Raw genomic sequence first — 25,513 nt, forward strand, 5'->3', positions numbered from 1 at the left:
TTTTAGAAAGTCTCATTCCAGGAGCTAGCTTTACTTTACTGACTTGTTTAGCCTGTCCAATTGTTAACTTGTATTAAGTTAAAGCAAGATAGACAGCTGTTTGGTCACAACATTATATCAGCAGTAGACTTATAAAGTATATAAGTTATTGTAATATTGAGTGATCTATTACAATATACTGGCCAAATCAAAATAATCGTTTGGTCTATAAAATGGTGTAAGTGGTTATCTATGCTCCAAGAAGGCCCGGAAGGTACTCTATCCGATAATAAGGCAAACCTATGTAGGTATCCGAAATTCAATTCCTCTGCATTCTATGTGGTTTATCGATTAATATATATGTGTATACCGCGAATCACTACGGCTTACTTTGCAAATATCTGATTGTGTGTGTAGAGAGAACTTTTTTAAAAATAGAATAAAAACAATACTGCGCATGAACAACAAAATATATAATAAATATATAAAGTTCTCGGTCCAGAAATTCTCAGCTATTAAAGGGCTTTTGCTTTATTCTTGCTACTGGCACTAAAGAGCTCACATTGTTTCTTTAGATTATGACTAAGAGTATCCACAGCGGTGTAAGTAAGTTTAGTAGATGTGCAAATTTATATAGAGAACTTAAATTTTTCCATCTCCATTGGCTTGTCTAAACGAACATCTATATTATATATTTATCTAAAAGTATTTAACGGATAATTCAATTTATTATTTCATTAATACATTCAAATAATATACATTAAAGCCAGGCTCTGACATATATAGATTTTAAGAATTTTTCTTTCTACTATAATATTTTCTCTAAAATGAGTAGCAATGTTTTATTATTCTCTACTATCAATGTCTCTCCTCCTGTACTTGTTTCCACAGCTGCTAACATCCGTAAGAGCATGCGGAGCGCGGAAGTAGCTTTTGAAAGGTTGAATACTCAGGTGACCATGTAGCATGTTTTTGTGCAAAAGATAAGAGCTATGGTTCATGACTTTTTTACAGGTACAAAAGAAGAAGTCATATCTTATTCTAAAGCTTATTCGAAAGATATTTTTATAATAAACAAAACCAGCAACAAAACAGTGCATAGAACCTCTCGCAAGCTTCAATTTGTCCTCTGTTTACATGGTTTCGGGTTTCGGGCACAAGGATATTCTAATTCTGTGAAATCGCTACAACGATGACTGTCAATTGATTTTTGCCTCCTTCATCGTCACTAAATAATAATTCGAATTCTTCGATATCTGAATCTTTATTTTCGAACAATTACTCATATTCCTCTATACTCAAATTTCTGTTAAGATCAATAAGGCTTTGCTAGGAACTCATTGTTTGTGATATTGTTATTAAGAAATAAACGTCTGGTTTAAGCTTAGTCTTTGACATCTTTAGGTGGATGATGATATAACCAAGCCTATGCGGTTGAATTAAAATATATAATTTAAACCTTTTTTTTTGTTTAATTGAAATATTTTATTCACGCACACCGCTATGGATGCTCTAAGCATTGGAATACATATACACATTAAAAGCACATGAATTAACCAAAGTACTCAGGGGACACTAATATAGTCTTGCCTTGGGTAAAGCATGACCAGAAAAACTATTTATACTTCATATATCAGGACTTTTATATGGTTATATATATCAGCAAAAAGTAAAAAGAAAACCACATTTTGTTTTCCATTTAATACTACAAGCTATAGTCATCATATATACAAAACACCTCAATATTTTAATTGAGATTATTAAGCTAAAAAAATTACTCTGTTAAAAATAGCTCGCTATATACAACCTGTACTCTTGTTTTGTTTAAAACAATTGATAATATATAATGGCTTATAGTAAGAAGTAGTAAATTTACCCCAGAACATTGATTTATAGTCTACCTCTAGAGGTGGTAGCAAGGCACTAGCCTTTCACTTATTACGATTAAATACTCTGTAAAAGCACTTTTCCATATAACTAAGAAAATTGAATCATCCGGATCAGAGGCCCGGATAGTATATCTAGCTAAAGAAATCTTAAGGGAAGAAGGGGTCCCATGCCGGTTTTTTTTTCTATCTTCTTCTCTGGTAGCTGAACTATAATTCTGTGTTTGAAGTTTTTAAAACAATTTTAAAAATAGCGCCCAGATGCAAACAGCTTTTTGCAATGAGCCTTTGGACTTTATTAGGTAAAAGAAAAGTGCAGAATGAGTATTTACAAAGTTTTGTACTTTATGTACAATTGGCGACGAAGTTTATATAAAAGCAAAGTCAAAAACAAAGCATAATAAATATATGTAGAAGTAGCTATCAGTACAAAATTATAAAAGTCTAACTTAATTGTAGGGAATTTATAAAGGGGCACTATATTTATGGGTACTCTAATTAATCGTATTGTACATATGAATTTTGACGTATATGAGAGAAAACATATAAGCCAAAAGGCATTAATGGTACTCAATAGTTTTTTTAAAAAAAACATTGGTTATTATTAGATGGTGCTTAAACTACCGCTACATCCAACAGCCAAGCATTTAATGTGGTATACACACCACAATTGAGTGAAGAACAGACCCCACAACCAAACACTGGTTCCTTCTTGCTAATGAACCTGGCAAGTTAACAATCTCCGGAACTGTTACGCGCCAGACACACGTACATTACACACTCATACAGTGTAAATCAACCATTACATAACAGGGATTTGAATAACAGGGATCTTAATAGTAACAGATATAAGCACTATTATTTTAACCTTCTTTAAGAAATAACACTCTCACAGTATCTACTTTTTCTAATATTGATATACTAATCCAAAATCAATCACAAATACCTTAATTGCAATGCAGTATAATATTTAAATAAAATTATAATTGGAATAAGAGGGTCAATTACTTGTTATAAAGTAATAATAAAAATAAAATAAAATAAAATAAAATAATTTGAGGTATTCGGGATTGTTTATGGGTTAGTATCTCAATAATGGGAAAAGTAGATACTGTGAGAGTGTTATTTATTAAAGAGACAAAATAATATTGTTTATATCTGCTACTATTCAAATCCCTGTAATTCAAATCCCTGTTGTGTAATGGTTGGTTTACACTGTATGAGTGTGTAGTGTACGTGTGCCTGGTGTGTAACAGTTCCGGAGATTGTTAACTTGCCAGGTTCATTAGCAAGAAGGAACCAGTGTTTGGTTGTGGGGTCTGTTCTTCACTCAATTGTGGTGTGTATACCACATAATTAATTTGAATTTCAAATGTCAAGTTTTTCTGGCAGATTGCAGGGCATTTTTGGAACTCAAACTGTCTAAGCTGTTTTTAGTAATTTAAAAACACCTGGGAGCGTAGCAATTTCGTGAGGCTAGCAGTTCTCGTACACAAAAAAAAATGCGGTGGTGTTTCAATATTTTGTTTCTCCTAATGTCGTATAATAAAAAAAGCAAGATTTTCTCACTTCGGAATAAGAAGCTTACTTTAGAAAAAATGTTACTAAACTGTCTATTTTTTATGTGCTACAAAGAAAGTAGCAAAAAAAGGTCGGCAAGTGAAAATTAAATAATGGGATTTCACATATAATATTGCACTTTGATATGTGAGTATATCTGTTTTTTTTTAAATAAATAAAAAATAACTATATCAATTTATTTATTTTTGTCTTATATATAATATAGGGCTAGTTAATCATTTAATAGAAGTAAAAAAATGATATGGTATTTACTACTTTGCTTTTATTTTTTTATTATCAAGCGTTGAGGATTTTTCAGGATTTCTGTGGGCACTCATTTTTAATGATCGACGCTGGAATAACGACCAATATTTCAAGTCCCCACCCGAAATAATTATTTCTTTTCAATGAAGGTCACCACAATTTTTGTTTGTATATGTTATATACAGCCTAATAAAAACTTTATTAAAAATTCGGTTTTTTTACACACATCTGAAAAATAATAGTCGTTACACGCCGCCTTCCTCTAAGAGCGTCCACAGTGGTTTATCTAAACCTGGACCCACTTTTTTTTTGTTCGAATGGTTTAGTGAAGTGCCGAATTTAGATATCAGTTAGATAATCGTCTAACAAATTGGTTAAAGCATTTATTTAGCCAGCCCCCCTGTGGATAAAAAAAAGTTTAAATTTTATATCTAAATTTACATACTCGGCGAGTTTACACAAACTGCTGTGGACGCTCTTATACAATGCGAACCGACCATTTCACAGCAGAGATTTGAACTATAATGGATTTTAGAAGTAGCAGATATAAGCACTATTATTTTGGCTTTTTAATAAATAACACTCTTACAGTATCTGCTTCTTCTAGAATAGAGATACTAACCCAAAGTCAATTCCAAGTACCTTAATTGCAATGCGGTATAATATTAAAATGGAGCTGTGATTGAAATAAGAGGGTTAAATACTAGTTAATTGATAATAGTAGCCTCAAAAACTAATTGAAAACTTACAATAAAATAAAATAATTAATTAATTCAAATTTCAAATATCATCTCTTTTCAACTGTCAAGTCTTTCTGGCAAATTGCAGGGCATCTTTGGAACTCAGTTATTTTGCGAATTTTTTAGTGCTCAAAAACACCTGGGAGCGTAGCAATTTCGTGAGACTAGCAGTTCTCGTACACAAAAAAAAATGCGGTGGTGTTTCAATATTTTGTTTCTCCTAATGTCGTATAATAAAAAAAACAAAATTTTATCACTTCGGATTAAGAAGCTTACTTTAGAAAAAATCTTACTAAACTGTCTATTTTTTGTATGCTACAAATAAAGTAGCAAAAGTAGCAAAAAAAGGTCGGAAAGTGAAAATTAAATATTTGGATTTCACATATAATATTGCACTTTGGTGTGTGTGTTTTTCTTAAAAAAAAATAACTAAATCTTTTTAACTTTGTTTTGTACTATCTATAATGTAGCGGTTTAATATTTTTTTTTAATAAAATTGACTATTTGACAATATGTGCGTTATTTTTTATTTTTATTTTATATAAATTATATTAATATCGATCATTTTGAACCTAGATCTGTAACTAGTTTGTGCGTGTGTGGGTGTGTGTTTTTTTTTCTACAACTATGCCTGGAAGACTATCATCACACCAACCAAAGCTTACAAGCCAATATTGAGATATAACCTGTATCCTATAGTTTTTTGAATCGTCTTTTAAAGCGTTTCTTGTCTTATAAGTGATATCTATATATATATTAGTGTTGGAATTCAATAGATTGTTCTAAAGCCTGGTTATTTTAGTGGTCAATAGAAATGAGCCTCAGGATTTATTTATTTAATGTAGTTCAATGATGTGATAATTTAGTATTTATCTAATAATAATAATAATTTCAAGGAAAGTGGACCAGTAGCTTTTTAGCTCAATTTTTTTGTTTTGTTTTTACGGATTACAATCCTCACCATTACTTAAAACCCATTGACTTTGAGAAATCACAGCATAAAATTCAAAGAAAAAAAAAGATTCAATTAATTTTTTTTATATATTGGGCAAATTGTGGAACGACAAATTCGATCAAATTACAACTGTAGTTTTTTTTTCTTTAAAAGTTACAAGTCAAAAGGATGACAGTAGACTTTCCTATTAATGTATCATATTGGCTTTTTATTTTAATAGTCTTTAATCAGAATGAGAGATAGATGACAAGATTACGACACACGCTTTTATGTATATAAAAAGGTCTGATTCATATTGCAGTCTTAATAAATGTTGGCTTATAATCTTACTCACAATATCAGAAGGAAAGAAAGTCAATCCGGAGGGTTTATCATTAAGGCCTCATTTCACACTGAATTTGATCTGGTCAGGATTATTGTTCCAAATGCACAATTCCATCACCAACCCCAAATTAATTTCCCTTTTATCCTCTCGCCCAACAAAGAGGAAAAACCAAAAATTTTCTGTTACAGCATATGGTTTGATTTAGTCTGTAACAATTAACAGTTTTCTGAGCCTATGATTGAGATCAAGTGTGTATGTAATGTAATGTATATGTACCCCATATTATGTCATTTATAGCCTGACCATTGACAGTACAAGAGGCAAATATCTCATTGTAGACTGTTTGTGGTTTGAATAACCAATTGGTAACAATCCAACAGAGATGTAGGTGTTATCAATTCTATTTGCGCACAGTAAATAATACTTACTACACCGCTTAGTATAGCTTAGTCCAACCGCATCAAAGTTTTTACGCAAAGATTATCCATGGTAAATCATGTTCATTTTCCTGTTAAAAAACAAATGAAAATTATCCGGAATACTACGGATTTTTCAGATCCTATGTTTATATAGATATATTGTCACTGTGGCTCTCTTTTTGATTTAATTCTTTTTTTGTTGTTGTTGTATTCTGGGATTTAAACTTGTCACAGCTAAAAAGTACTCTATACACTGCCTGGAATCAAATGAATGTCTATTGGCTTCTTTGAAGTTCCAGAAATACTTCTTTGCTTTTTTGGTTTTCATTAATATTCTTGTACTCCCATCTTTCTTCTTCTTCTTTTTCTTCTTCTTCTTATTCTTCTTCTTGCTCCGGTGCTATAAAAATCAAAATGAAAAGGAAAACATTGTGTCACCATTCCAAGCTCTCTTCCTTTTTTTTTTGGGTGAGGTTGTACTTCAGGTACAAATATCCAAAAGAAAAAAATATATTTATATAATCACACTCTAGACAAGCTTCTTCTTTTTTTCTTTAGGAAACTAGAATGGTATTTACGCTTAATCGCAAACGCAACTATTTATTCCTTATTTTCTCTCCATTTATTTATTACACAATATGTATCTTTGTAATCTTTAACTTGATCAACCGCCGAGAAATTTTATATACAATGTGTGTGTGTGTGAGGGAGAGAGAGAGAGAGAGAGTGTGTGTGTGTGTGAGAGAGTACAAGATCAGATGTACTTGAGGTGTTGTAATTCCAATTTCTAATATTGTAATTTTCAAAGGCTGAGCAAGGCCTATTAGCCAAAAATAAAATAATAATTAATAGATAACTTATTATTATTTTATTCGTTCAGCTTATAAATGACTTTAATAATTTATTAAACTATTTTATTATTATTTGAGTTTAAACAACTATATAGAATAATATTAATATCAATATTAATATTATTAATAATAATAGATTCCACCTTTTGTTATCAGTCTGTAAGGTTACATGTCCACAAAGGTGCTATAAGAGAGTAAAGGACTCTATTACCTTGACACCTTTAAAACTAAAGACGTCTTGTTCTCTGTGACGCAAGTAAGGTATATATATATACACAAATTAATACCCAAAATTACAGTTATTTTTATTTTGACTCTAAAAAAAAAGGTAAAATAGCATACTAACTATTACTACACACATAAACACTATATACACTATACACACACACACACACAGAATCAACACAAGCAACACAAGCAACACAAGCAACACACACACAAAACTTTATTCATTTCTCCTTTTTGTTCAATATTATTTTTATTTTTTATTTTTTTTTATTTTTTTTTTGTTTCCTTTCCTTTTCTCTCTTTCTCTCTCTCTCTCTCTCTCTCTCTCTCTCTCTATATTTCTTTTTTATTCTTTCTTTGCTTTGCTTTGCTTTGCTTCTTCTTCTTCTTCTTCTTTCACCTATTTATTACTTAATCAATCTTCATTTCCATCTCGCATGTTATCTACATTAGAAGCCAAGGTGGTCATCCTAGGGAGCCAAGGTAAATCACACTTAAATGATGATTCTACTGAATCTGTCCGACACAACAAATTTCCCTTCTTTTTTTTTGTTTTTTAACAAACAGAAAAAATGTTTGCTGTTCCTTTATATATGTATTTGGTTTGTAGGTGTCGGTAAAACCTCGCTAGTAACGCGGTATATCAGCAAGACGTTTTCACCCAACTCGACTTCAACTATCGGAGCGTCTTTTATGACCAAGAAGCTGTAAGCCAATACAACAAAGGCTTGAGAGTTCTCCAAGCTCACCCTTGGCTATGCAGGACAGTTGATAACTGCAAGGTGCGGCTTCAGATCTGGGACACAGCTGGCCAAGGTAAAATGCCATTTTCAGTCTACAGCTTGACTGAATCTAAAAAAAATAAATATATATAAAATAAATATATATATATACATATATATATATATATATAATATATGTGTATATGTATGTATGTATATATATATATATATATATATGTGTGTGTCTGTGTCTGTATGTGCCTGTTCCTGCTCCTGTTCCTGTGCCTGTTCCACTATCTTTATCTGCCGTGTTCCTGTGTTTTTGTGTGTATGTATGTGTGTGGGTGTGTGGGTGTATGATTTTGTAGAGCGCTTTCGTGCGATGGCTCCTATGTACTATCGAGGTGCTCAAGCAGCATTGTTGGTTTACGATATCACGTCACACGAGAGTTTTAGAGAAATGCACTCTTGGATAGAAGGTGTGTAAAAAAATAGAGAAAAAGAGAAAGGAAGAGAGAGAAAGAGAGAAAAGAGGTCCTATTGAGTAATAGGAAGAAGAAGCAACGATGATCAAAGTACTCACAAACCAGAGAACAATCCACCAATCAACCAACCAATATGAATACTACAACTACACCTACACCCACGCCCACGCCCACGCCCACACCAACAATTACAATCACAATTCCAACGGCCAAAGAACTCAAGCGTAACATGAATGAAGAACTGGTGATTGTGGTAGTGGCAAACAAGTTGGATATGGCAGCGACACGTCGAGAGGTCCAACTGGAGGATGCACGGGAATATGTCACGCGTGTCCTTGGACCTGATACTCCGCTCTATGAAGTGTCGGCGAAAGAAGACGATGGTGTGTAAAGAAAGCAGTTGTGGTGGTATCATATCATATCATATCATATAATATCATAGAAGAAGAAGAAGTGTCAAAATAGACTGACTAACTCATTGACTGGCTGGCTGGCTAAATAACAATCAAACAATATACGTATATCTATGACTGTCGACCAATTTATTTTCTATTGTTTTCTCTCTCTCTTTGTATAGGTACAATTGAGGATATCTTTTTGCACATAACTCGAGTTCTTGTTGACCGTAAACAGTATCTTCCTCGAGACAGAAGGATGCAGCCGTCAAAGACATTGGTAGATGAGCCACCTGCACAACAAACCTCTTGTTGTGGAATTGTTTAATGCGAAGAAGAAAACAAAAAAAAAGGAAAACAAAAAGAAATCAAAAAAAAAACAAGCGTAAAATACTCCTCCCTCCTCCTCCTCACCTTCTTCTCATCTTCTTCTCATCTTCTTCTTTTATTTTATATATATATCTACATATATATCTATCTATCTACCTATCTACCTATCTATCTATCTATCCCACCTCTTACACGTACATGATCACCCACGCAAACCCACAAGTTTTTATTTCTTTTACCTTACCAAACCAACCCAACCACCCAACCTACCCACCAACTATCACCAACTATCACAAAATAATAATAACGAACAGGAAACTGAGGAAGAATTTACAATTTCATATAAAAGCAGAAGGAATATAGGATACAAATTTATAAACCAAAATCATAATAATAATAATAATATCATTAGAGTAAATATATTTATATATATCTATATATTATATACTACATAGGTAAACGTGATGATATTAACGCAGCATTATATACATAAGCATATATTGAAACAATGATCATCGGTGCACAGACAAGTCAATAGAAGAAAGAAAAAAGGATTTGCACAGGACACCATCATCACGATCGTCATTTACTGTCTATGATCTCATGTAATCCCCTCACATAATACCTCATCAGAAATCCCAAGGAAATTACATGACATCAAAATTAAACACTTCGGGACATTCAATTACCTCAAATAATCACAAAGCACACACACACACATATATATATATATACACTCAGCCAAACCAATTTTTGGTTCTATATAAAACATTAATCTTGCCTGAGGAAGAAAGCTTAAGAGCATTTATATATATATATGAACCATTTCTGTAGTTTCTGACTATGGTTGAATTTACAGCTCCTAGAGTTTCAATCTTTCTAGATTTGGTCCTTGGTACTATCTAGACTTGCTTTAATTGAAGAAGAAGAAGAATAATAATAATAAAAAAAGAGAATGGTAATGTTCTGGAATCATTATGGTTTTTATCAAATGGAGATCATCCCACTTATAATCTATAAAACACAAAAAAATCACATTTGATGTACTTGTATTTCATATCCTCATAACTCCTTACAAGAAACCAAAAGACAAAACAAAAACTGCTCCAAGCCCAAGCCCAAAATCAAAAGCATCTTTGTTTGTGTGTGTGTGTATGTGTGTGTGTGTTTTCTTGGTTAGTCCCGAGAAAAATACGCCAAAGCTTGTTTTAAATAAGAGAAGATCCCGAGGTCACCTTTTCTTTGACTCGTACAGTCTTCTTTTGATCCTTTTTTTTTTTTACGCCATCAAAACGCATATTTGACATTTGTACGGGCCAATTATTATATAAAGAATAATAATATCTTTGATCCGCTTGCCCACTACTTATTTTGGATTAGTTTCTATATTATCACAGTCAATTTTAAGAAGAAGAAAAAAATCACGGCTCTAGGATATGTACTAACTTGGAGCTTAATAGACTCTGGATATGTACTAACTTGGAGCTTAATAGACTCTGGATATTCGATATGTTTTATTGTATCTTGCTGTTTCTTGACTACAATCAGTTGCTGGACTTATTCATACGCTTATCTGAAGCTTATTATTATTATGTAATTCTCAGCAAGTACTGGTATTATTATTTTTTGGGATAATGGTCTTAGGTCAGGGCTTTTGCATGTGCTCAATTACACTGTTGGATTAACAAAAAGGCTTTATATATAACTTTATTTAATTTTAATTTTATATCGCTACTTATGATAATTAATGATTTATACAACCTAGAAAATGTGCTTAAAAGACTCTCTTTTTTTTAAAAAAAAAAACATCAAGTCAAGCAAGGTGTAATATAAAGGCACATATATAGATAGATGATACACTTTGATAAATGAGCAATCTTCTATATTACCTCTTTGCTATCTATTTCGAGATAAGGACATTGGAAGGTTAGGGTATGTAGAAGAAGAGGTAGACAAGACACATTTCATAGTATTATCATGTGAATTCTTACACATCACAAGTATAGTTCTTGTACCAAAGTACTATTGAAATAAAGAGAGAGAAAGAGATATCAAATGACTATGTACTTGAATAAGAAGTTCTTAACCCCAAAAAAATTGATCTTTTTCTTCAATAAGTTTTCACGCTGCTTGAAAAAAGAAGAAACTCTTGTCTTACTCTAAACATTAATCAGTCCTTTTTTTAAAAAAAAAATTAGAATTTTGTCATGGTAATGCACCATACCTTTTTATTTCGATATTTTTATAACCATGGTATTACTCACTATTGCCATGGTGACTGATATTTTGTTAGTACTGTTGTGTGCCATTTATACAAGGACAAGTATAAATACAAATATAAATTAATGATATATAATACTATTGTTTCTTTGGAAATACTAATAATACTAAACCTCCTTTTGTTATCAAAAGAAGTTTAATAGCCACTTGGCTGCAATAACCCATACCATATCTACCAGCCAAGGACTTTATTCAATCCAAAAATTGATGATCATGAAGAAGAAGAAGAAGAAGAAGAAGAGAAAAAAAGGCCAAAAAATTGGTTATTATTTTGTTCATAGATATATTGCTTTTTAGAATTGCACCTGCTCTTTCTCTTTCCTTAATACCATCATCGCAGTTTAGTATAAATCATACAATTTAAATAGCAATATATACAAGTTTATTAATTGAGAGTCATTAAGCTTTCCGAATATAAAATAAGTCAAAATAATAATAATAATAATAATAAAATAAATAAATTTTACATTGATGGCACATAAAATATTCTTGGCTAAAATATGTATACAGTAGTGCTAGTTTAATTAACCTTGATCTGTCCATATCAGTGTAATCAATTGAAACCTGTTATTTCTTGTACAAAAAAAATATTATTATTTTATTTTGGTCGTAATTTTGAGGTACAAGAAGTAACTTAAAGATGTATAGACCACAAATGATTTATATAGATTAGTAGTGGGATATTTTACAGGAACGAGAAAGAGAGAAAGAGATTTGAGATCGGTTATTAGAAATATAAATGTTATTTTTTTTTATTCGTACCACATTGTCCTACACTTCTTTATTTTCTCAGCGTACCTTTTATTTCCTATTTATTTATTTTTATTAAAGTATTCTATTAGCGCACTTTACCATTATAAGTGAAGAATTATGATGAGAAATCTTCACTACTATTAGTTTGCTGGAACGGACTAAAAAGAGCCGATATTTTGCTATAGAGTCAGGCAACGCAGATCCTTTTCTCCCTCTCTGTACCTTGTACTTGCTTTAAGCTTATAAGAAAAACTAATACACCTTCTTGTCAATATTTGATGTCCATTGAAACTTCAAATCTTAATAGATATTTTTATTTTATTTTCTGAGGTTTTTCAGTAAGTAACAAAAAGCCAGGCGTATAAAAGGTACATTTTATAGCACTTTATGCTTCTTATTTTGCTGTAAACGATAGAAGAATATAAAAGAAAAAGCTCTGGTCACAGAGAATTAAGGTACTAAAATTAGAAGGTTAAAAATTGCCAAATCATTTTAACAAAGGGGAGTAAGAAGATCGATAAATGTCGCACAAGTAACGCGCAATTACAAAAAATAAAATAATAATAAAAAAAAATCACAGTTATTTCGCCGCCTCAGCCAACGAACCTTTCTTCTTTCTCCTTGCCCTCTCATCTCCTCCTTCCTTTTTGTCCGTCCTAGTGTACAACACTTTCAACCCCTCTCCTTACCTTCCTCTCTCTCTCTCTCTCTCTTTTCCACTCTTTCTACCCTCTCTCCATCTATCCCGTTCCTTATCTTCTTTCCCACCATACCACACCATTCCTTTTCCTATTTCTTTAATGCGTTTTTGATGCAACTCGCAAGCCAATACTTCTTCTTTCTCATTGTATTCCTTGCTCGGCTTGTCCTTGGTTCTGGTAATTGAAAAACGTTACCAATTATATACATAGTCTTGATGATCTATTAAGCTTTTATATTTATTGATTATTGATTATTATTGTTGTTGATTTTTGCCTATTGTTTATCAATTATAGAAATTCCTTCGAACAAATATAATGAGACACTGTCCCATAGTAAGAAAACCAAATTCTTGTTATATCTTAATAATATGTTGATTATCTTTTGCTTTCAATATCCTAATCTTTCAATCCATCAGACTATCACCAAAACCAAAACCAAAACCACACCCACACCCACACCCACACCCATAATCATACTCTCCAACGCACGAAAAGTAGCACAAATAGCGCCCACGGCACAATAACTTCTGCGAGTGCTTCGGCTACTCGCATTGGTAATTCAGTGTCCCAGATATGGTGCAGTACAAAAACTTACAACGCGACATCCTACAGAAACCACACCATTTACTCAGTTTACCCCACCACTGCTGTTAGATGCACACCGACCGTAGTTTGGATCCCTGCCAAGGCAACCTCGACCCTTCTTGTCCCCAGCAGCACGACCACCATTAAATCTGTCATCCCAACCGCCACAACAACTGTCCGCCCCAACCACCAACAAACCCGCTCCACCACTCGTTCCACCACTCGTAAACACACTAAATCCAAATCGACCTCTAAATCCACATCTAAATCTAGATCTAGATCTACGCACAGATCTTCAGGCCATAAAACTTGGACCTCTAAACACACTAGTTCTTCGACAACTCAATCGAGCGTAGTAATAGTAGGAGGAGGAGCAAAACACACGTCTTCGTCAACGCCCAACAGACACTCCTCTGCGCATCACAACAGCTCTTCAGTCAGACACGATTCTACAAAAACGACCCACACCACCACTACCACTACTACTACTACTACTACTACAAGTAGGACATTGAGCCCCACTGCTGCAGTCTCCTCCAGCGCTGTAAGCCCTGGCGGTAGTATGGCGGTTTCTCCCGACAACAACAATAGCGACAGTAACAGTTCTGTTGACCAGTCTACCGAAAGTACTGATAATCAGTCTACTGGCAGTGCTGATACGCAATCCACCGATGAAGCCACCAATGAAGCCACCACTGACACTGACAACAACAATGATGATGATAGATTCTCTACTAATGATGACACAGACGAGTCAGGTTCACCTAATGAAGATGATGGATCAAACGATGATTCTTCGACCCCTGGTGCTGATGCCGGCTCTGCTGCTGCTGCCGTGCCAGACCCTAATGCAAGCAGTTCGGGTAGCAGTGTCTCGGAGTCTAATCCAGTTAACGGAAGCGTGACCAATAAATCGCTTGGACTTGGACTTGGACTCGGCATCGGAGGCATTGCTGCGATTGGTCTTGCTGGCCTATTGGTCCACAATCGGCGCCGCAAGGAAGCGTACCGGTCGACTGGCGGAAGCAGTATGATTGACGACGATCCGAATGCCAGGACACGCTGGAGAACCCAGAGCTTCATGGGTGCAGTTGCGGCTGCAGTAGCCCGCCTTCCTCGTTCCCCATCCACACGTAGCAATGCCTCGAGCGCGTCTCGAGTTCAATCCGGACAGGCGGTCGGAGCAGGCGCAGGCGCAGTTGAATATGATCATCGATATATGTCGGGTGAATCGACTGGATCGCCACCCTCCCTGACACGCATAGAAGGAGGGGCAGGAGGAACATCACCATTTGGAGTAGGAGTAGGAGTAGGAGGAGGGGAGCGAGGGGGGGCTGGAGGGTCCCAGAATGCGCGTGGAATGCAGTCTATTGATTTGCGTTACTGAGAAAAAAAAAAGAAGCCTCTAAACCAAACCAGAAAATAAAAAAAATAAAAACAAAGTCTGTGTGTAATGCTTGGACAAATATTATTATCAATATATTTATTATTTTGTACTAATAAAAATAAAACAATTTACAGCAATTACAACTTTGTGTTAGTATTGATATATATTTTGGTATACTTTCTTTCCATTTTTAGTAAAAGAAGTATATATATACATTTTGTTCTATTTTTATTTATAAAATATACAGAAGAAGTGTATATTATCCTGCTTTAAAGAAGAAGAAGAAGAAAATGTCATTTTTACTATGAATATTACGAATAATAAAATATAAGCATATTCAAGTGGGCTTATAATATATATATATATATATATAATAAAATAAGATAAAAGAAAAGTTGGTTTTTCAAACAAAAAAAATGGGAGTCTAGAAACATATGAAAAATAAATAAATAAATAAATAAATAAATAGAGAATTGAATTTTTGTGAAATGTACATTTAACTTATTAGCAGAAAACCATTCGATTTTCTGTCTAATTTGACTGGGCCACGTGCAATAGTGTCTATATATTGAATAGCCTTGAAACTTGAAAGGTATCATTCTAAAGACCTTGAGAAAAATACACAAATAAATTCTTAGATAGTTAAATAGATACCAAAACAAATATTATACAATCAACAGTAGAAATGATCATTATAATAGAGATATGGATATATCTAGTGCAGAGCGAAATTATTAAGTTTGACCATCACAATATAACTAATGACCAACTTGCCTAGTCATAAAAAAAAAACCGAAATTTCAAAAGATACAAGACATATATATATATATATATATATATATGATCTAAGCTTCTTTTATGAAGTTACAATAATATTGTAATAATCAACTTCAACAACCGAAGATTTGTAATAAGGCTTGTAACCAATTCTATATGTTGTCTGTGTTTTGTGTATGAGTGTATGGGTATATGGGTATATGGGTGCACATACCCATAAGTGCAGTTTCTCTAAAAGTGTACAATAATCTAGCTGGAAATAATCGCTTCCTTTTGTCTTATACTTAATAATATTAGCTTGGTTAAAAATCTATGTAAAGTATGTTTTAGCTATTACTAATGGTTGCTTTTGTTGAGTTATATTACTCGGACCAAAAAAAAAGTTGAGAGACAAAGCCACAAGTATTTACAATTAAAGATATACTCTACAAAGTAAACCTTGTTTAATTATTGTGTTGTTTGGCCAAAAGATGTGCAAATGCAATTGACCATGATAAAGTCAGAAACCAAAGCAATCTTTGATTAATTATTTTCAACATGGACATACAAGTGAAGTGAGAGATATAGCTGTTTTTATATCAGTAAAGAAAAACTTCTTGTATAGATTACATGTTATTTGGTTAACAAAATAAAAATAAAATGGGTGCCCGAGTTATACCAGTGGTTATCTTGTTACCTCGCAACATATTTCTTGCTTAAAGAATACTTTTGAACAAAACAAAAAAGAAGAAAGAAAAGACAAATACTCGGGCTAATTGAGCCAGTCAATGTCTTGAAAAAAGCTTGTATTGAAGTTTTTCGCTTTACAGCTTTAATTGTACTGTTGAGATTATCTTTAAGACCTAGAGTATTTGGATACATATGTTGTGTTATTCAACAAACATACCCGCACATTTGTATAGTACAGTTTAATAAATAACCTTATTTAGCTTTAGATTTTTTATGAAATGGGTAGACAATGAAACCAGGCAATACCAGGCAATATATTTTTTTAAAAAAAAAGCTTCTTTTGTATGTGTTTGTTTGTTTGTTTGTTGTAGCCAGCCAGTATGAGACCAGCCAAACATCAAAGTGACCGATGCTGAGAATGGTACGAATCATAAAGTTTCTGTATACCCACTTGGCTGAGCTTTATTTCTGAGCCACCTTTAAAATCTCCAAAAGTAATTCTTCTGGTAATGGCGTACGTTTATCCTTAGATAGTAATGAATAAGAGTATATCAAAAGAATCAGAAAACACTTATTTATCTTCAAAAAACCTCAGCAGAGTTTTCTATTTATTGTGATCATTCGAGAGTAATACATTGAGGTATCCAACTAGCATATTCAACAGCAACAAATTCTATGAAAATCCTCTAGCACATTTAAAATAACCTTACTGTTCACTAACGCATTTTTCAGAATTAATTATTATATATACTATGAAAAGAAGCAAGGTTAAACATAAAATCTATAGTAAAATCTCAAATAAATAATTCTTTTACAAGGTGGTTATGTTATGAATATCCTTCACATGTCATATTTCATTTTCTTGGTAGCGAATGCATTTTTTAAAGAAATTAATGTCAATAAACAATGTCAGTTTTTGGCTGTACTTTTTTTGTATTGTTTATTGAAAGAAATGTCCACCCGAATTTTTGTTCGTACTGAATTGAATTGAATTGTTTGTGAACCAGTGGCGGGAGGACCAAGTAGTACAATTTGAGTCTAAAAGTTGCGTTGATGACCGAACATCCGTGCGCTGCATCTTGGAGTCTCTTGTCAAAACCATATATTCGATAGCCAATACAAGATATCAACCTGTTTTTCTACAGCATAGATACTCATATAATACAAGATGCTTCATATGCCGTAATCAATTTACTCTACTTGGTCTATTTATAAAAAAAATCTATGATATGTATGATACCAGAGTTTACTCTTTACACATTTGAACACACAGCACACGTACTATTTATAGGGAGTACATGATATATATAAAGAAATTGTAAACCTTGAGGAGTATCTCAAAGTTTTCGGATAATTTATTATCTTAAAAGAAAGCCCTCTGAATTCAATCTATGCTTTATTGATTACTCTCTACCTCTACAACTGTATTTGTCTATCCCTCATTGAATTATAAGCTTTAAATTATCTATTCTTTGAATTCTTGAGCCTTTCTACACCAAATCTATATTCTTAAGAGTCCAACAGAGTATTTATATATTTAACCAGGCTCGAATTCCAAAATTTGATTTGATAAAGTCTCAAAGCTTAGGATCTAACAGCCTTCTCTTTCTGTTACTTTGGATAGGAAAGTCTTGCCTGCCAGCCAGCTGGTACACCAATCTCTTGTTGAAATGTAAAAATTATACATTCTAAGCAAGGGTTTTTTTTGGGTTTATAAAAAAATGAAAAATAAAATAAGATTTTATTTTTCATTTGAATTAAAGGAGTTGTCATAATTTGTGTGTGTGTATGTGTTGAGAGGGGAGATAGGAATAGGCAGAAGGAGAAGAATTAATGTGGTTGGTTCGTTGCCGTTTAATTAAAAAGAAAAAGGGAATTTAAGAGAAAGACCCGTTCCAAAGTGGACTCTAATAAACTATAATAAAGGGCTCTACGAGTGATTGACTTAATCGCTTGCCTTTATTTATTTAAAAAACAAAATAAATAAACCCAATTCATTCAACATCCCACTTTTTTCTCTCTCTCTAGATTGACTCTATTAGTATTAGTGTTAGTATTAATTTTGAGGTCTAAAATCAAAATCAAAAAGTTACATACACAGATGAAAACAGGTATAATTATTCAAGTGTACTATGGATATTTCGAGACTTATGACTTGAATATTGGTTATACCGGATTTTGTGGGTTAGAATTTGAGTCAATCTTCCATAGATAACCCGGGAATCAGAGATAATTGGTGTCTTCCAAAGATTCATTTATTCGAATACATTTTTCATTTACAGCCGCGGTGTTTCATTTGTATGATTACATTTTGAGATCTCCTCCCCACCCAGCCTTCCACTTTTGCCTTACCAATTCTGAAAGGCTTTAAAAGCATGAATTGTAAAACATGGTTCAAATAAAACATACATTTGATTCTGAATACAAAAAGGTATAACATCATTGGTTTATAAGAATCTATCCTACACACCCAAAATTCCATTATTATTATTATTTTGAAACACAAACAAATTAGTTTAAGAATTTGAAACCAAAACACCACAAAATACAGGTAGTGCTTGTATATTGATAACTAGATTACCTAGGTAATAATAGTAGTAGTAGTAGTAGTAGTAGTAGTAGTAGTAATGCTGGTGGTGGTAAAAGGTTGATTTGTCATATACAAACCTAATTCAACCATCAAATGTCTGTTGTTAACCCCTTTAGTTATTCAACCTGGGCTCAGCCACTATGGCTACCAAACAAGTAGGAGACCTAAAATAAAAATAATAAAAATCAAAGGCGCAGTGTATTCTATATATTTATATCTATAAATCTATATACAGTTTTTTTTCTTCATTTAGGCTTAGTGTTTCGACAATTATTCTATTCTATACTTACCAAAAGGGAGGCTACATATATATATATAAATAAAAAGGTTAAATTTAGAAGCTTGGAAAAAATCAGACCACTACAACCAATTAAATAAAAATATATAAAAGTGGAGTTCAAGACTTCTTTCTTGTATTTTCTCTCTCCAAAATCCGACAGTTCCCTTTCCGGTTTTCTGATCAACTAACATTCACCAACCTAATTGTTAATTGCCATGAAGACTGCATTATTTGTATCCATGGCAGCCGCCGTGTCTCTCGTCATGGCACAGAATGAACCGAGAGATGCACCATTCTATTGGACACAGCCTCAAAAATTCATGTCCCCTTACGAAAAGACCGGCAAGATGGAACAGTACGGTCGTACTGGTGTGGCAGCAATGCATGCTGTCTTGCTAAAGTAAGGACCTTTTTTTCACTTCTTTGAAGAATTTTTTTTTTTTATTATGCAACCAGAATCTAATCGTTTGTTCATTCCATTTCTTTTTTATTAAAAAAAATAGTGAAAAAACTGTCTTGATTATCGACAAAGGTACGGTACACACCAAAAAGAAACAAAGCAACAAACAGATAGATATAAAACATATATAACCAACATTTCTATTTGTGGTATCTTTAAAAGAAATATACATGCATACATACATATCAATAATTAATTCATTGTTGTTATCTTTTTTTTAAAATAAATAAATAAATGAACAGCTGAATGGAACGAAGCTCAATTTGATTCTGGACAGAGTGCTTATTCTGTTCAATACGATCTTGAGACAAACGACTACAGAGCTTTGCCTTTGGAAACAAATACTTTTTGCTCAGCTGGTGGTTTCCTTAGCAACGGTACATTTATCAGTACCGGCGGTGGTGAGAAGCGTGGTCGTACATGGAAGGCAGAGTCGGGATGGCAATCTATCCGTCACTTCACACCTTGCACTGACAACACTTGCGAGTGGAGCGAATACAAGACTGGTTTGATGCAGAACAACAGATGGTACCCCACTGTCGAACAATTGCCAGAAGGAGATATCATCATTGTCGGTGGATCTACAAAGGGTACTGCGTTTAACCGTGACGAGATCAACGTTCCGTCATATGAATTCTGGCCACCAAGATCGGGCGGTGAAATCCATTTGCCTTTCCTTGAAGAGACCATGCCTTACAACTTGTACGTATTGTACTAAATAATACTATAACAACCAAAAGAAGAAGAAGAAAGAAAAAAGAGTTTTTTGCTGTGTGTTCAAACTAAACAAATGGCTAAATTAACGTTTTTGTTTTGTTTTTTAAAAAAAAGATATCCCTTTGTATTCCTTCTTCCAGATGGCAATCTATTCATGTTTGCTAATAACCAGTCCATGATCTTTGACTACCACAACAATCGTGTTGTGAAGAAGCTTCCTGATATTCCCGGCACACCAAGATCCTACCCTCTCACATCTGGCGCTGTCATGCTTCCTCTCGACCCTGCAAACAATTACAATGTCGAGATTCTGATTTGCGGTGGTTCAGAGAACAGAAAGAACAATGCAAAGGCTGATGACACCTGCGGCCGCATCAACCTTGGCGACGAAAACCCACAGTGGGAAATGGACACATTTGTCCACCCACGTTTAATGCCCGATGGCGTCATCTTGGCCGATGGCACTACCCTGTGGGTCAATGGATGTCAGCGCGGATGGGCCGGATACAACAACCGTAACCACGATCCTACCTTTGACCCTATTATCTACGACCAAGACAAAAAACTAGGCAACCGCTGGACCACCGGATTGGCTAACACTGACATTGCACGCATGTACCACTCTGTTGCCCTGACCCTTCCCGATGGACGAGTCTGGATTGCCGGCTCTAACAATGTCGATCCCCCGGATCTTTTGGCCGAGTACCCCACCGAATTCCGTGTCGAATACTTCTCGCCACCTTATCTGTTCAAGGGTTCTGTCCGTCCCTTGATTTCCAATGTACCCAAGGTGGTTACCTATGGCGAGAAATTTAACATTCTTTTGAACCTTGGAACTCTTGCCGAAGAAAACCCTGTGATGAAGGTTGCTATCCTTCGTACTGGTTTCAGCACTCATTCTATGCACATGTCACAACGCTATGTGATTCTGAACCACAAGGTCTCGGACGACATGCAGTCTATCGAGATCGAAGCCCCTCCAAGAGCCACAATTTTCCCTCCAGGCTCTGGCTTCCTTTATGTATTATGCAATGGTGTACCTGCCAAGGCCGCCGAGCTTTTTGTCGAAAAAGATATCAATGACTTGGCGATCTAAATAAGAAGACATTTTGTTCTTTCCTTCTTTTCTTCTCATCATCTTTAATACCTCTCTCTCTCTTTATCTTTGTGTTCTCTTTCTATATTATTATTACTATTTTCCTTTTTACTTATTCCCCAAATATCTATTCTGTAAACATTACCTACACATTTTTTTTTTGTTTTTTGTCTTTTTTTTTATTCTTTCTTGTTTACATACAAATTACCCGTAAATAAAGAAAACAATCATATATCAACTTTCTCATTGAAACATACTTTATTTGAGCTCATACAGGAAACTATAGCCATTTTCAGGCCCTTGTTTCTGTACTTTGTTGAATAAGAAACCAACTTTTTTATGTTAAATGTCATTAAAAACGGCTTTGAAGCCGAGGTAAGTCCGGGTTTTCTTTTATATATACATGTACAAGGTAGACCAGTAACCCCAGCGGAATTGCGTAAAGAATGAATAGCACGTTTATACAAGTTTATGAGGCTTTTTCAAATTTTTATAATTGTCTTGATAGCTAGACATGTAGAGAATCTGCAAGAAATTACATTACAATTACTTTTTACGGGCCGTTTAATGTAGGCCACGAAATGTTTTCCAGAAAAAAAAATCGCCTGCAGCGGTTACATTTCAGGCAGCATTATATACAATTGGTGTGGATGGACTAAAAAGTTCAAGTGACTCTTACTGGCTAGTCTTCTTCCATTGTCAATTGGATTGAGAAGAAGATCGTACTTTTTATGGAAGAGATTGTTCCACTGGTTACAAGGTCTAGAAAACCCACAGTAAAATATTTTCACTTGATTTAAAAAATGGTATTATGAGCACTTCAATTGTTATCTAATATGCATTTGAGCTGATTTTGAGCTTTTTAGTCTGTCCACACCAATTGTATATAATGCTGCCTGAAATGTAACCGCTGCAGGCGATCATAAGACAAGAAAGATTTGGAAATACATGATATGTTTGGGCCACTGGAGTTTTGAAGACATACTCAACGTGTCCCTACTCATATGCTACTCATACCCTACTCCTATACGCTACGAATGTGCTATAAGTGTTCTACAAATATGCCTTAGGATACTTATGGTCAGGTATATTGGTAAGAATAAAGTACAATCAGACCAAGAATATAGTAATACTTTTTTTTAAAAAAAAAACAAATAAATTAACGAGAAATATCTAACATGAGTATTACTAGCCAGCAGGTCGAACTGTATTATGGCAAAGTACCTTCCTGCAAAATATATTAAACCCCGACGTTCAAACAGCTTGGAAAGATCGAGGCTCAAAGAAGAAAATAACTATCAAGCGTGTAAAGCAGATATCTTGACACAGTGATTCCTTCTGGAAGTTATTACTATATCCTACAAAATAGAATCAAGCTTTTTTAAAAAGACCCTTCTCTTGTATTTTGATATATCCTATATTGTTCAATATTAAAAACTGTACATATTTTTTTATATATCATATATAAAAGCTTGGATATTATTCTTGTAATAGTCAAAACTCTCTTATATTTCTAAGAAATCGATCAGGAAATGACTGTATGTCCATAAACCAAGTACATTCAAGAGTTCAACAATTTTTAAGCGCGTGTGAATTCTGTTTTTTCCCTAAAAACTCTTGCTTTCTATCATGAGTCGTCGTTAAAAGGATACGCGAATCAACATCGGGTGTCAGTTTGAATGAGAAAAATAGAAAATTGATCTTTAATGCGCAATGTCCTGACAGACTCATTTCTGAAAGAACATGATGAGAGTTATATATAGGCTAATGAGTTATCCACATGAATAGAATTGTAGTTCTTGATGGTAAATAAGGTTTCGCATCGTTGTCGCTCGTCTTTTTCTGTTTTTTTTTGCGTCCTTTTTTGTTTACTTTTGCTTTTTTTTATGGTTTTTCGCTTTGGTAGTCACATGCATGTTAAAGTAGTCACGCATTTTTTCCTCTTGGTTTTTTTTTGCAGGTGTACACGTCAGCGATGAAAGAATAGAAGAGATGTGTAAAGTAGATGGAAGACTCCATTTACTTTAGTCCTCTTCACTGAAAAGGAACTCGTGAAACTCAACTCCGTTAAAGTAGTTGAAGTGACGATTGACGTTCTTTCAAAAAAAGAAAGTGGGTGTGTGTGTTAGGTACCACCACACTCGTCTGTTTTTTTTTTGGAATGGGTTTGAGTTTGACTGCATTAAAGTTCTGTTGATATTTTATAGAGTTAGAAAGCTCAAGAAAAATGAAATATTTGTAACGACTCTTAAAAGAAAGAAATAAAAGTCCAGTAGTCTATAAGAGAAAAAAATGTATATAGCTTTTAAAATATACCTTATACAAGTGCCGCTCGCTCTTCAAGCTTTCCCTCCATTGAGATGAAAATACATCCTATATGTAAAGAAATAATAACCAATGAGTTTAGATTTATATTAATCTTTTAGCTTAGATTAAATTTATTTGATATGCTCATATAAGCATATTTTATATTTTGGTAGTATCTGTGATTCAAGCTATCAACTCGTTACTAATAAAATAACTGACTTAAATGTAATGTTATATAAGAAACATAGAAAGTAAAATACAAAAGTTTCACGAAAGAAACTAGGATTTACTCAATATAATTGTGAGTAGTCTATAGCCCAGACCTCTATAGAAGTTAGAGAATATTTTCTTTATGCTGACTATATCTTTTTGTACTCTTCCATGTATATTGGTAGATTTGTAGAAGACAATTTTATTAAATTTCCCAATAAAAAATACAGGTCTTACTTCTTATAAAGAAGAGGTGTTGAGGAATACACAAAGTGTGCAGATAAACAGTAAACTCATGAGTACAAATACAAAAATAAATACAGGAAATACAGATAATAAAAAAGCAAAATAGAGAAAGAAAGTACTAGTCTATGAGATGGAATGACTGAAAGAGAGATTGTAGCGATTTGTTCACAGAAGCAACTATATTGACAGAAACAAAAGACATACCATCAAAGAGTATATATCAGTATGCCTTCCAAACCACGAAAAGTACGCCATTAAAAAAATGATATGGATCAATATTTTTGGGAAGAGGGGTGTGATGTTGAGTGCATAAAAGTTGCAGAGAATTGTGGTTCTACTGATGAGATGCCGTCTAATCCACCTGGAAAATATTATTAACCAAGCCTACCAGACAGGGGGACGTTCAGCAAGGAATTTTTCAGAAGTTTGAGTGGAGGAGCCACAAATACGACACTCAGAAGATGTAACAAAGCTGGGGACAATTACATGAAGGATAGAAGCAGAGGAAAGAAAGTTATGCAGTGGACATTGCCAAAGATAAAAAGAAAAGTCCTACTGGGAAGGGAGCCTTTGTGAGATAGAGAGGCTGGTGCGTGAATCTGTGGAGGTGAGCATAAGAATTGAAATGAACATGTTGAAGGTTTGAAATACCTTATGAAGGAAGCAAAAGACAGCGATATTCCCATAGAATCGAAAGTGCCATATGAGCCGTCTCTACTATATCAAACTTTTTCTGCAATGAATCAGGCTAGAAGCTTTTTAATGAACAAGGTCAATCGACTTGGCTATTAGCAGATTTTTTTTTTTTTTGGTGAACTTGACTCATACCACGGTTCATTATCATAAGAGTACTCAACATGATATTACATATAGCTTTAAAATCAAGAAAGATATATTTTTTGATGAAATCAATCTTCATCTAATAGAACGCTACTGGTCCTCACCATCTCTATTAAACTAACTGTAGTATAATGATAATTATAAATCGTTTGAGACCAGGTATAATTATTTGACTTTGCATAAAGGCCACATTTAGGTAGTCTGGTAAAATCAAGATGTCGGTTCCCTAGGATTATCATGAAATTATAAAAGAACATATAATTATTATTTTTGGTCTCGTTTGTACAAGCTATAATTTATTCATTTTTTTTAAGAAATTTATTTATATAGCTAGAACCTGCAACATGTAAACCTGGAACATGCAAATCTTGCTAATGATTACATTTAAATACAATAAGAAAAAATAAGAAAAAAATCCTGGCTGTCAAAACCAGTAGCCTATTAGGCTTTCCAAATAAACTGCGTAGCAAAGGTGG

The 25,513-nt window shown here is 33.6% G+C and overlaps 2 protein-coding genes across 2 annotated transcripts; both read left to right on the forward strand.

The window, feature by feature from the left end:
* Window positions 1–7,644: 7,644 nt before the first annotated feature.
* PHYBLDRAFT_85838 (hypothetical protein) lies at window positions 7,645–9,137 on the forward strand (the record flags this gene model as incomplete). The annotated part of the gene is made up of 6 exons (XM_018443625.1): window positions 7,645–7,690; window positions 7,818–7,914; window positions 7,971–8,023; window positions 8,298–8,408; window positions 8,630–8,797; window positions 8,992–9,137. The coding sequence occupies 6 exons, from the start codon at window positions 7,645–7,647 to the stop codon at window positions 9,135–9,137; spliced, it is 621 nt and encodes a 206-aa protein (XP_018297120.1).
* A 10,202-nt stretch (window positions 9,138–19,339) lies between these two features.
* Window positions 19,340–21,676, forward strand: PHYBLDRAFT_185109 (copper radical oxidase). The gene is made up of 4 exons (XM_018439032.1): window positions 19,340–19,561; window positions 19,665–19,693; window positions 19,864–20,323; window positions 20,453–21,676. The coding sequence occupies exons 1-4, from the start codon at window positions 19,377–19,379 to the stop codon at window positions 21,432–21,434; spliced, it is 1,656 nt and encodes a 551-aa protein (XP_018296204.1). The 5' UTR covers window positions 19,340–19,376; the 3' UTR covers window positions 21,435–21,676.
* Window positions 21,677–25,513: the final 3,837 nt, after the last annotated feature.

Source organism: Phycomyces blakesleeanus, assembly GCF_001638985.1.
Source record: "Phycomyces blakesleeanus NRRL 1555(-) unplaced genomic scaffold PHYBLscaffold_3, whole genome shotgun sequence".
NCBI classification, from domain to species: Eukaryota; Fungi; Mucoromycota; class Mucoromycetes; order Mucorales; family Phycomycetaceae; genus Phycomyces; species Phycomyces blakesleeanus.